General features: G+C 36.4%; 1 protein-coding gene across 4 annotated transcripts in view; it reads left to right on the plus strand.

The window, feature by feature from the left end:
* The first annotated feature begins 5,152 nt into the window (after positions 1-5,152).
* Positions 5,153-13,405, plus strand: part of LOC124606748 (serine/threonine-protein kinase tousled-like 2) — a 583,729-nt gene continuing 575,476 nt past the window's right edge. The window contains exons 1-2 of one of the 4 annotated variants that reach the window (XM_047138785.1): positions 5,153-5,649; positions 6,952-7,013. In XM_047138785.1, the coding sequence (XP_046994741.1) occupies positions 6,983-7,013 (31 nt within the window). In that variant the 5' untranslated portion in view covers positions 5,153-5,649; positions 6,952-6,982. The remainder of the gene's footprint in view (positions 5,650-6,951; positions 7,014-13,405) is intronic. The other 3 variants (XM_047138788.1, XM_047138789.1, XM_047138787.1) reach the window with 3 other exon arrangements.

A 13,405-nucleotide genomic window follows, 5' to 3' on the forward strand; every position in this document is an offset into this window, starting at 1 on the left:
GAAGGACAGCAGCCTTTTCAGTTGTTGCAGGGCAACGGGCTGGGTGAATGAATGATTAGTTCTAATAACAGCAACCAACATGGCCTTTCTGTGCTGCTACTTCAAATGGCTGAAATCCAAGGGAAACTATAACTTATTTTTCCTGAGATCATGCAGCTCTATTGTATGGATAAATAATGGTGACATCATCTTGGGTATAACAGTCCCCCATTTGGGCCTCAGGAGGAAAAGCAAAACTCACAGTTTACAGTTTGGTGTGTGGAATGTTACATTCCCTTATTGGACAGGTAGGTTGGAAAATTTAGAATGGGAAATGGGGAGGGTGAAGTCAGATATATGCAGGAGTGGATGTAATAGTGAATAAGAAAATAGAATGTGAGTAAGCTGCTATTAACAGCATATTAAACACATTACAGTAGCCAAGACAGGTGGGAAGCTAACACCCACAATAGCGTACTACAAGTTTATATGCCAGCTAGCTCCACAGATGATGAAGATATTGAAAAAATGTATGCTGACATAAAAGAAATTATTCAGATAGCTAAGAAAGAAGAAAATTTCATTGTGACAGGTGCTAGAATTAGATAGCAGGAAGATGAAGAGAAAGCAAAATATTTGGGAGGATATGAATTGGGGGAAAGGAACAACAGAGGAAGTTACCTGGAAGAATTCTGCAAAGAGCATAATTAATCATTGCTAACGCTTGGTTTAAGAATCAAAAAAGAGGGTATACATGGAAGAGACCTGGAGGCACTGGAAGGTTTCAATTAATTGCTAGACAGATATTTAGGAACCAGATTTTAAATTGTAAGATGTTTCCAGGGGCAGATGTGGACTTGGACCACAATTAATTGGTTATGAACAGTTCCAAAAAGGTAGGAAATTAAGAAGATGGGCTCTGGATAAATGAACCAGAGGTTGTTCAGCGTTTTGGAGGGAGCACCAGGCAACAATTGACTGAAAGAGGGAAAGGAATACAGCAGAAGATGAACGGGTAGCTTTGAGAGATGAAATATCAAAGACAGAAGGTGATAAAATAGGTAAAAAGACAAGGTCTAGCAGAAATCGTTGGCTATCACAGGAGATAACTGAACTTAACTGACAAAGGCACAAAATATAAACATGCAGCAAACAAAGCAGGTGAAAGGGAATACAAAAGTCTAAAAAATGAGATTGACAGGAAGTGAAAAACAGCTAACAAGGAATGGCTAGTGGATAAAAAAGGGAAAGCTGAAAGGTGGAACAATATATAGAGCAGCTATACAAGGTAAATGAACTTGAAGGCAATATTATAGAAAGGGAAGATAACACAGATGAAGATGAGATAGTAGATATGATACTGCAATAATCTGAAAGAGCATTGAAAGGCATAAGTTTAAACAAGGCCCCTGGAATATATGACATTCTGAACTACTGGTATCCTTGGGACAACCAGCCATGACAAAACAATTTCACATGATGTACAAGATGTATGACAAGTTAAATTTCCTCAGACTTCAAAAAGAATGTAATAATTCCAATTCTGAAGAAAGTCAGTCCTGTCAGGTGTGAATATGGTTAAACTATTGGCTTACTAAGTCATGGTTGCAAAAAATACTAACACAAATTATTCGCAGGAGAACAGAAAAACTGGAGGAAACCGATCTTGAGGAAGATCACTGGGATTCCACAGAAATGTAAGAACACAAAAAATAAGTTACTGACTCTAAAACCTTTCTTAGAAGATGCAGTAAGGACAGACACACCAACTTTTGTTGATTTTGTATTTCTGCCAGTACTGATTGGTAAACACTATTTGAAAGTCTGAAGGCAGCAGGGCTAAAATACAGGCAGTGAAAGGTTATACGCAACTTGTACAAAAACCAGACAGCAGTTATAAGAATCAAGGTGCATGAAAGGTAAGCAATGGTTGAGAAGGGATTGGGGCAGAATCATAGCCTGTACCTGATTTTATTCAATCAGTACGCTGAGAGCACAGTAAAAGAAACTAAAGAAAAAGTTGGATAAGGAGTTAAAATTCAGGGAGAAGAAATCAAAACTTCTAGGTTTGCTGATGACATAACTCTTGCAGAGACAGTTAAGGACTTGGAAGATCAGTCGAATGGAATGGACAGTGTCTTAAAAGGAGGATACAAGATGGACAAAAGCAAAACAAGGGTAATGGAATGTAGTCAGATTAAATCAGGTGATGCTAAGGAATTAGTTTAGGAAACAGGACACTACATGATGGCCGAAGTAGAGAGGATTTGAAATGTGGCCTGGCAATTGCAAGAAAAGTTATCCTGAAGCAGATAAATTTACGAACGTTGAATATACTTTTAAATGTTAGGGTATTTTTATGGAATGTAGCCTTTTATGGAAGTGAAACATTGGACAATAAAACAATTCAGACAAGAAGAGAATAGAAGTTTTTGAACAGGTACAACAGAAAAATGTTGAAGACTGGATGGGCAGATCATGTAACTATAGAGGAGATACTGAATGTGTGCAGAGAGGGGGAACGAAGTAAGAGTTGTAGAGGGAGATCAAGAGATGAATACAGTAAGCAGGTAAAAAAGGATGTAGGCTGGGCTGCAGTAGTTATTTGGAGATGATGAGGCATACACAGGATATAGTACTGTGGAGAGCTACATCAAACCAGTCTTCTGAGAGAGGACAACAACAACTTGCCAAGATAGTATTTGGCCACAGCATTTCAACAGCTTTGTGGTGTTTCATAGTAATCATTTTACACATAAATGGGTAGATCACATAACTAATGAGAAAAAGTATTGAATAGGATTGGGGAGAAGAGAAGTTTGTGGCACAAATTGACCAGAAGAAGGGATCGGTTGGTAGGACATGTTCTGAGGCATCAAGGGATCACCAACTTAGTATTGGAGGGCAGCGTGGAGGGTAAAAATCGTAGAGGGAGACCAAGAGATGAAGACACTAAGCAGTTTCAGAAGGATGTAGGTTGCAGTAGGTACTGGGAGATGAAGAAGCTTGCACAGGATAGAGTAGCATGGAGGGCTGCATCAAACCAGTCTCAGGACTGAAGACCACAACCACAACAACAACAGTCTCCCCATACTGCTCCGGTGCATATCCTGTGTTTCCAATAACACAGGAGCTTCATGAGAGGCTGCATGTGATCAGCAAGCAGCTTCTCGTATTAACAATCATCAAATAACAGTATGCAAAATAAATTAAACTTCTAACAGCCAACACAATAAATAGTGTAACAATTATCCATGGACCAAGAGTCATACACCCCAAACAGATCAAACTATTAGCTTCATATCATAAGAACTCTGAAAGGTATCCAGTTCTCTATAATTAAATGAGTAACTTCAACAGCCACTGTTAGATGCTGCCTCTTTACTGTGGAGTCAACAGAACACAATGGCAGGTCTTGTTCTCTCATAACTAGCCAGATATCATAAAAGGTCTCACTAATACACAGAATATTTAAATGAGGATTCAACGATTTAGTTTCATCTAATACACCAACACAGCTCGTAGGATTTCTCAAATAATTTTTCAAAGTTGTCACTGTGATTGACCACTATGCTACTCACAGAGGAAATTAATGAATGATTAACAACTGGGTCAAAACAATATGATAGACACATCTACTGACTAAGACATATTTCAGTTTAGAGCATTTGTTTTTATACTAGTATTTAGCATCAAGGCTCTCGTTTTGGTCACTACCCGACTTTTGGCCACTCTGATGTAATCAGTTAAATTTTAGGCTTCTTTTGAATACCGGCCAATGTTGCAAAGGCGTTCTACAAACAGCATGATATGTGTCATTCAATTAGATACAGAAGCATCCCTTTGTTTGGAGACACAATTTTGAGAAAAGCTCTAAGCTAATTACGTATGAAACGAACAACAGTATACACTACGAACAATTGCAGCAATAAAACACACAAGTTAATACGCAATGAGCAAAATGTTATTGTTATTAATTACTTTTAATATACGAAACGCCTTCAAACATTCATCATTGCACAACATAATATCGCGTTAAGTCGTTCTACTGCAGACTGTTACACCACCGAACTGAAACACCAAAAACTACTTCTCATTCAATTTATTATTATTAATTTTCTGCAAAATCCAACTTCACGTTCCTCTCAACTGCTTCAAAAAATTGAACCAAACAATTTGTACGCGACAATCTAAACTATCGATTCCTTACCATCGTACTGCCAGTAGTTATCGCGTTATCGTCTATCGAGATACTCTATGGGTATCGATAATTTCAAACATGAGCCCGCGCAGTCCTTATTCGTTTCAGACGCAACGCAAAAATTGCGCGCGTAGAGCCAATGAAGCGTAACGATTTTTTGTGCTTGAATGTTCATTGACACTAAATTGTTTAAACATTTTCCGATGAGAAGAACTTCTGAAACCCCAAGCTAACAGTCTAAGTATGATGACGATTTGTGTATAGGGCTCGGTTACTGAAACAAATAGAATGTGCAAACTGTTATCAGAAATCTGGACCAAAAGCTGAACCAAATGGAAATTAGGGAAGATTCTTATACGCTGCCAAACCCCCAAATTAATTTGAAAATCACTTTAGTAAATTTACACTGCATAAGAGCATCTGCCCACAATGCTTTTCCACTAACAACATACTTTAGTCTTTATTTTTCACCATTATTATCGTGTTCTCCTCTCCTCTATTTCTTCTTCTAATTACTATTAAACTACTTATTCTTCTTTTCATCTTTTTTCTTCCCTTAATCTTTGTTTACATTTGAGATGGATATTCATACACGAAATACACATGCGTTATCGATTCGTATTTACAATTCATCTGATTTTGTTTGTAAATAAATACTTCGCTATCGAGCGTCGAAAGCCCATAATCAATTTTCACGCAGAATACATCCATACATTGCGCCAAGAAGTCTTCAGAAACAAGTTTCCATTCATAACACAACGCATGGTAGTTACGCACCTCCAGTGTGAATGTAAGGCAACACGTGCATACCGATAAAAACAACATACAAATTTCAATTGCGCCGTATTACATCGGTCGCCGTAATGATAGGCAGAGCAGTTAACAGTTCGTGAGTTATTTCTTGTCTCGTCGCGCTCAGTTCATGAATGGCGACGACGCTAAATACAAACTGTAACAGTGTTGACACTTCCACAGCGTGATGTATTTCGATTTCTTTGATCATGCAGTTTAAAAGTCTTGTATATAGTTTAGGTCACAGCTATAAACAACTACTAATATAATGAAATAGTAAAAACCAGATGAATCTGACGTCACAGTCACCTGTGAAACGGGGTAATTTTGATAGTAGTGAGGATGGGAGTATGCTATAATCGTAGTACAGCGTAGCGTAAACACGAACTGTCACGGCCATTCTGTTGTTGGGAGTATGTGTTGGCCTTTTACTTTTTATGAGACGTTTGTATTTTAAGAGTTATAGACGTTTCCGTGTAGTACGAGCCATCCTAGTGAATGACCATAAATCTACGACAGGCGGGCGGCCGCCATCTTCCAGATGAGTTTTTCTTGGTTCTGGCGAAAACCAAGTATTTTATTTCAATTAATATGTGCAACAGGGCGTTTAAATTGATTAATAGTTGATCTGAGTTGGAAGAATACTGTCCAAGGAACACTTAAGACTCAGTCTCAAGGTATGTATTTTGCAATTTAAGGGATAATTTTGTGAAACAATTTAGCACGTACATGACTTGTGTTGCCGAATTGACAGTAAACGTAGCGTTCGTTCACTATTTAATTTTTACATTAGTAGTGTAATGTTCAGAAAAATTGTCCTAAAGTGCTAGGTTAACAAACTCAGTCAATTAAATCGCCTAAAACCGATGGGGCAAACTAAATTTTGCAATAAAGTAGTACAATTCGCTATTCAAATGTGTGTTTTGAGGGTTAATGATCACTTTAAACATTTATCAAGTGACAACACACATTAAAACTACGAAATATTACGTAGAGTCCATTCCCATTTTCTTTAAACGTTGTAATGACGCCGTTGGACTTGTATGTCCACTTTTTAAAGAGAATAAAGCGTAGCAATTTGGTTCCTGTATTTTGTTTGAGAAGAGAGTAACCTACATTAGTTATTTTCGTGTAAGTACTTATTCTCACGTTCAGAAGACATTATTATATTCAATCTTAACCTGAAGAGAGAACGCTGTTCGTCACATTTTGAGTAATTCAGATGAAAACTCGTAATACAAAAACTTATAAAATAGTCTGTTTATTGCCACTGATAGTAATAACATTGAAATATTTTGAAGTTTATAGCTGTACCCTGTTAATCACATGCCGAGCTGTACACGACTAACTTTTCAACTATGTCTGCTGTGTATAGGGACCTAATGCATAGGAAGTTCCATAATGTTTTATGTGTTACTTAACGTTGAATAATCAGATTTGTTTCTCGAAATTAATTGTATTTCTGTTGAAACAATTTGTAATTTATATTCCAATGAAATGTTGAATATAGTTTTATTTGCTGTGTAAGTTAGTTTTGCATAATCGTGATGGTTATGACAACGTTTCATTCATGTAGCATGTCTTGTATGACATGCAGGAAATGGTCAACTGATAAAATAAGTAATGTTTGGGCTGTTGGATATCTGTGAGCAAAATTCACAAATAATTTTTCAGTCATTCTTTCGTTATAAAAGGAATTCCTCTTAGGTAAAAGGAATGGTATAAGAAAAGAAAATCCTGTGCTAGCCAGTGATCAGTTCTCACTGAATGGAAATAATTGAAGCTTCTTGTAGTTTAACTAAATTCTATAAACTTTAGTGTCCAACCACGTACAGAATACTTTATTTATTCAATAACACCTATAGATGTTCTGCCCACAATGTCTATTCTGTCTCACACAGTATTGATTAGGTCAGCATATCTGTAATCTGTTTGATAGTACTCAGAGTGGACCACAATTACATGATAATTTTTGTCAGATTTCAGAGATCATAGAATGCAGTATTTGGGATGACTGATAATCGTTGGAATTCTGGTGGTGGTGAGTATTATCATGTTTACAAACCAAGAAAATGTTTGTGTATAATTTGTAAGATTGTGAATGAAGAATGTAAAATTAGGAGCAGTAGCAATTTCTTCATGGGATTCAGAGCTGCTGCATTATATAACAACACAGTTTACATTGTTCTCACAATTCAAAAATTGTTTTTAAACAAAAAGGGATTGGTTGTAACAAGCACAGGATGACAGGTGTTGAGTGCATGAAGCTTTCTTAAATAAGAATTTCTGTTATTCAGTTAAATTCATAGACATACTTAGGTAGAAAAGAAACTGTAAATAAAGGGTGTTGAACAATCAGGTTAAACCCAACAAGAACCCCTTACAAAAACAAATTTTGTTTTGTATCATAACTTCAACAATAAAATTACATGTGGCTCGTTAATTTGTTGTTTGAGAGATAATAGTTTGTGTTTGCCTACATCTACATTTATTAGGGCTTCTTAGGGATTCATTCGAGTATAGAGCATAAAAAGAATAATTGCTTAAATGCCTCTGTGCATACCATAGTTGGTCTAATCTTGTTGTCACAATCTCTATGGGACTGATGAACAGGAAGTTGTAGTATAGGCCTAGATTCATCACTTGAAGTTCGTGAAACTTAACTGTATAGTTTGCATCTATCTTCAAGTGTTTACCTCTTCAGTAATTTTAGCATGTCTGTGATGCTATTGCATGTGATCTGCAAACCTGTGACTATTCATGTTACCTTTCTTTTTATACTTTCAATAACTCTGTCAGTTGTGCTTGGTACAGGTCCCACACACTTGAACAATATTCTAGGATGGTATGCACAAACGTTTTGTAAGCATTTTGCCTTGTATTCTGATTGCATTTCCATAGTAGTCTACCAGTGAACTGAAGTCTATCAATTGATGTACCTGCGACTGAATGTGTGTGATTGTTCCACTTCATATTCCTGCAAACTGCTACACCCTGACATTTTTTTAACGAGTTGAATGAGTCCTGCTGTGTCTTGCTGATGATATAATCATAGGATAGGGTGTAAATATTTTCTCTTTTTGTGAAATGCACAGTTCGACATTGCTGAAAATTTGAAGTAAGTTGCCGATCTGTTCACCACTTTGAAACCTTATCAAGATTTGAAAGAATAGTTACTCGGCTCTTTTATCAGGTGGTACTTCATTACAGATAACTGCATAATCTACAGAAATGTGAGATTATTGTTGATATTGTCATGAATATACTATATGAACAGCAAGAGCCTCAACACACTTCACTGGGACGCACTTGAAGTTACTTCTATGCCTCTCGATTCCTATCTTCACAATGTAATATTACATCAAATTATTTTGCGTTCATTGCAGCGTGTGGTGTGGTTGTGTATTTGTTAAATTTCAGTTGAAATAAAATCTTTTTATTTTTGTTTCTATCTTAAAAGGAGTATATGTTCTGTTAAGATACATCATACATTACCAGACTGAAAATTTCTGTTTATTATAGTATTAGATCTCGTATCCAGTGAAACTTGGCTCTTACCCATTTTTTAACAGTTTATTTTCCCACTTGGGTTTGCTGTCTGAGTTATCGGCCATTTTAGCAAATGACGCACGGGCTTTTTACTTCTGTTTTATTTTTTATCCGCCAAAGCAATATGGCGAAGGTCATTTCATTTTTAGCTTAGGACCTCTGTTTCTGTAAGGTGTCTTTTTTAGCCCTTTCTCCATGTCCCTGTTTCTAGCTGTCTTCTCTTACGTCAATTGGGACTAACGTGTAGTCATTTTTTAACTCCTCTCTGTCTTCGTGTTGTATAATTTTGACATGGGCATTTATGATCCCAGTTGGTTTTTGTACCCTGAAGCAAAACAAAACCAAACCAATCTTACCTCATCTAATATTAAGATGAGTTGTCTGATGATACAGAAACTTACATAATGTTCTGTGATCATAATATTTTGGTCCTCTTCAGTTTCTTCTAACTTAACATTTATCTCTTAATTCTTATACAGCTGCATTGCATCTTATTTATTGTTGTTTTAGTTATTGATGAAATGTTAATATCTCACCCCTCTTTTTATGCTAACTGGGCTTAGCGTCTTGACTTTTTTGTCTTTGGCAGTATGAAGAAAGATTTACGTGACAATCTACTTTGCTACATATAAACAAAAAAAGAAATACATTACACCTGGCAGAAAGATGCTTCCTTCCAACTATATGTGGAAACTTACTCATGCTGTGACACGTGCTGTTGATATGTTGTTTTGAGATTACTTCAAGGAAAGGGGTGGAGACCAGTTCATTTATTTACATTTTAGTGTCATTAAATGTCCACTATTGCAAGCATTTGCAGGCTTATATTGTGAGTGACACATTTTTATGAAATATACCAGGAATATTGCATTATAAATGTCATAAAGCACTGTGTTATTTAATTTGCAAGATTTAACCTGTTACTGTTTGTGTGCCGTGATGTAAATCACATTTATTTTGTAGGGTAAGTCTGTCCAGTTTCTACAATTTCAACTTACGTCCATATTGTAACCTTCTCACACTGGTTAATTCTTGAAATAAGGGTGGCAGTACTGCTGTATGTCATCTTGGATTTGTGCTCTGTTTAGTGGACAAATTCCCTTTTAACACTGTCTGAATCGGCAATGGGATGTAGCAGCGCTGTTGCATTTCCTCAAGAAATGAACCATTATGGGGCAACTGCAAATATGGACTTACAGCCACTTGCTTCTAAGGTTTGGAAATGTTGCAGGATTCATCAGTGTTCAGCCTATTAGTGATGTATCTGATTTCCTTTCCTTATTGCTCATGAACATCTTGTAGGTGCTTTATCTAAACAATAGTTAGTCTGTTATACTCTCAAAAAGCTGTCAAGGATTATGAATGTTGTCATCTGCTGTCCATATCTCATGAGCTTGACATCTTATTAAATCTTTGATAGCTTCCAAATTTCTCCGTCAGTATAAGGTTGGTATGAACACTGCAGGGATTTTCTAGGTATGCATTATTGGAAGTAGTGTGCCCTTGCCATTCAGCTACCTTTCGAACTAGTTGGGAGGCCCTAAAGCGTAACAGGACTCAAACCATGGTGCAACTTAGAATTTTTCACATATACAGATAATTGCCAGAGGTGAAATAAGTGATTAGTAATAGTGAAAAATAATATCAAGAAATCTGTTGGGAATTCAGTCAGTGAGATTTGGATTTGTAGTTTGACACCAATTCTTATGTATCAAAAGTATTTTAAATTCACGTAGTGCACAAGAGCACAACATTAATATATTTCAATTTGGTTTTATTATTTTAGTAAGTGTATCTTTAACTGCAGACTGCTCTTTTTTAATCTTATTTTTATAATTTGTGTACAATGTTACTATTGAGATCTGTAAATACCTTTTGCAGCCAGTAAATGAAAGGCAACATTCCAGATACTTCCCAAAAAAAGAAATAAAATTTGCCTCTTTTGATGCAGAGCAAAGAGCTCACCCCCCCCCCCCCCCCCTCCCTCCTGCTGGTGTGGTGATTAACGCTTCATTTTAATACAATCCAGTGTAATATTCATTTTTTCATTTGCTTTATTTAAATATTCAGTAAATGTGTCCCATCATGTTTCCACATAATTGTCTTGTGTAAAAATTACAGTACTTTTACATCTGATACACGTAAAGTTTAAACTCTTTCAGCTGAAAAGAATTTTTTACTCTGCGACTGCACGTGCACTTATGTGAATCTTACTGGCAGATTAAAACTGTTTGCCAGACCAGGACTCTTCCTCTCATGGGCAAGTGCTCTAGGGATTGAACTACCCACACACAGTGCACAATCTGCCCTCACAACTTTGCTTCCACCACTCCCTTATTTTCTACCTTTTAAACTTCACATGAGTTCTCCTGCATAACTTGCAGGACTAGCACTCCTGCAATAAAGGATCTTGCAGAGCGTTGGCTTAGCCACAGTCTGGAGAACGTTTCCAGAATGAATTTTTCATTCCACAGTAGAGCGTGTGCTGGTATGAAACATCCTATCACATTAACACCTGTTATAAATGCAGTTCTAATCTGTTAGGAAGTTTTGTTTCATCCAACTTTAATTCGTGATCTTCTAGTTCCATTTTTTGGACTTTCTCTGTCTTCTTGTGGTTAGTGTTCTTTATATGTATGAAGTTGAAGTGAAGTGCAGGCCTAAAAATATTTGAATCCAGTTGTCCATTTCTGTAACTATTAAAAAAGGGAAGGACTCATTATAAACCTTCATCGCCATTAGATAGTTCTTCATTGATGTTAAACTGTTGGTAATACAAAGTTATGTCTTTAGGAGGTTGTGCCCCACAGCTTGTAAGTATCTGGAAAATGTCATACTGACCACCGCAAGCTACTGAGAAAATTTTTTGTTTTAATGAGTTTTCCTTGATAGACCATCATCAGGATCTTAAAAGCATTCACGGCATCATCATTAGGTGAATACTAAATCATTGACACCAGATAAAGAAATCGTGAATTTGTCACTGTTGTTACATCATACTCTAAAATACGTTGTCAGTATATAAACTGTGCACCGCCTGCACTGTTTATCTATCGATGCTGTAAATTATATTACAATGTGACAACAGTGACAAATTCATGGTTTTATTATCCGACATCAGTGATTTTTATTCACCAAATATGATGCTGTAAATGTTTTGAAGAGCCTGATGATGACTGAAACTGGTTGGTAAATAAATAATTTTATCAGCAGCTCAAGGTGGTAATCATGAAATTTTTCAAATAAAGTTATGTGCTGGCATAATATTCATATTTATCTAGTTCAACAGAACACATTCAACATGAATAAAATTAAAAAGCAGAAGAAAGAAAACTATACCACATATAAAATTGACAGTTAATATACAGTTTATGCATTGCAACAATAGCAAAATTTTATTGACCTGTATGTGATCTGTGAGGTAGACTGAAAAATTTTCTCCTAGTCCACATATCTCATACTATGCATCAATGCATAATACAAACAATAGGATGAAAACTGCATAGATGTACCTTGGTTTAATAGGATGTTTAAAGATATTAAGGAAACATAGTTGCACTTTGGATGCAAGAGAATTAAGGAGGACTTGCACAACAAAAATAAATAGCAACATGCATATCTGTAATGCCAATGCTTTCATAAGTTAGTGAAATATCAGAAAGTCCAGGAAATTGTAGCCTTATGCAAACCTAGCAAATCAAAATCATACCGGCAGTCACTAATTGCTCAGTATTACATTGAAACAGAAGACAGTCAGTCTTAAATTCTACAGTGAAAAATTCATTTAGGCAGTAAGGCAAAGATACACCTGTTTGACTGCTACAAAACCCTTAAATTTGTAATATATAAAAGTCTGATCAAAAAGTTTCTGTACGATGGCCATACAATCCAGAATTGGTATGCCAATTAGGCAAAATTTGTCACGAGTGTTGAAGCAATCATCCCACCAATGCACCAGGTTGAAAATACCCATTCGTTAAAACACTGTGTCCTGCTGTGTGAAGAAGTCTATAACTGCCTGCTGCACATCCTCGTCAGACAGGAATTGTCGAACCTTCAAGAGATTTTTTTAAGGGAGCGGAGGGGGCATGATAATTGCATGGGGAGAGATAAGCACTCTCGGGTGGGTGCTTCAGTGTCTCCCATTTGACTTTGCGTTACTTCCAGATTACGACATTTGCAATATGGGGTCATGCATTATAATGAAGCAGTAGCACTTGTCGCACACCATTGCCCAGTGGTGATTTTTGACAGACGTGCTGCGCCCATTCACTTTCTTCATTCTCTGATGGATGTCTGCCAGTATTTGTCCTGCCAAGAAAAGAATAACAACATATTGGTCTTGTTTGGACGCATTTGGTAATAATTTCAACATTGTTCACATTTCCTCATTTACCACACACATTTAGGAAAGACACGAATGTCACACTAGTCCCTTGCTTACATGTCGGTGCTCGTGTGCCTGCAAAGGAGGCGCATTGCATATACACTGCTGCAATACTCTCAAATGGAAACTTTTCGATCACCCCTTAAGGAATGATCTTCAGTGGTGTTAAAAGTATTCTTTGATGTAATTCTGTTGGAGTGTTTCTTGTTTCACATTTATCTTGAACCTTCATCCAGCAATTATTCGCAAAAGGCTAAAGATCATGTCCAATAAAAAAATATTACAGGTACACAGTATTGTAAACCAATATCTTTAATGCATATCCGTTTCAAAAGCTTTGAAAAATATCCTAAGCTGAAATGTAACAAACTTCTTGACAATGAAAAGCTGTCCTTAAGATGTGGAATTAGTAAGCAAGTCATTGTGCGTGCAAAGACCGTGAAAAAAGATGTATTTCGTAGTCACATTAAACATAACATTGAATTTTGAGCAGATGA

The sequence above is a fragment of the Schistocerca americana genome, chromosome 3 (assembly GCF_021461395.2).
Source record: "Schistocerca americana isolate TAMUIC-IGC-003095 chromosome 3, iqSchAmer2.1, whole genome shotgun sequence".
Lineage (NCBI taxonomy): Eukaryota > Metazoa > Arthropoda > Insecta > Orthoptera > Acrididae > Schistocerca > Schistocerca americana.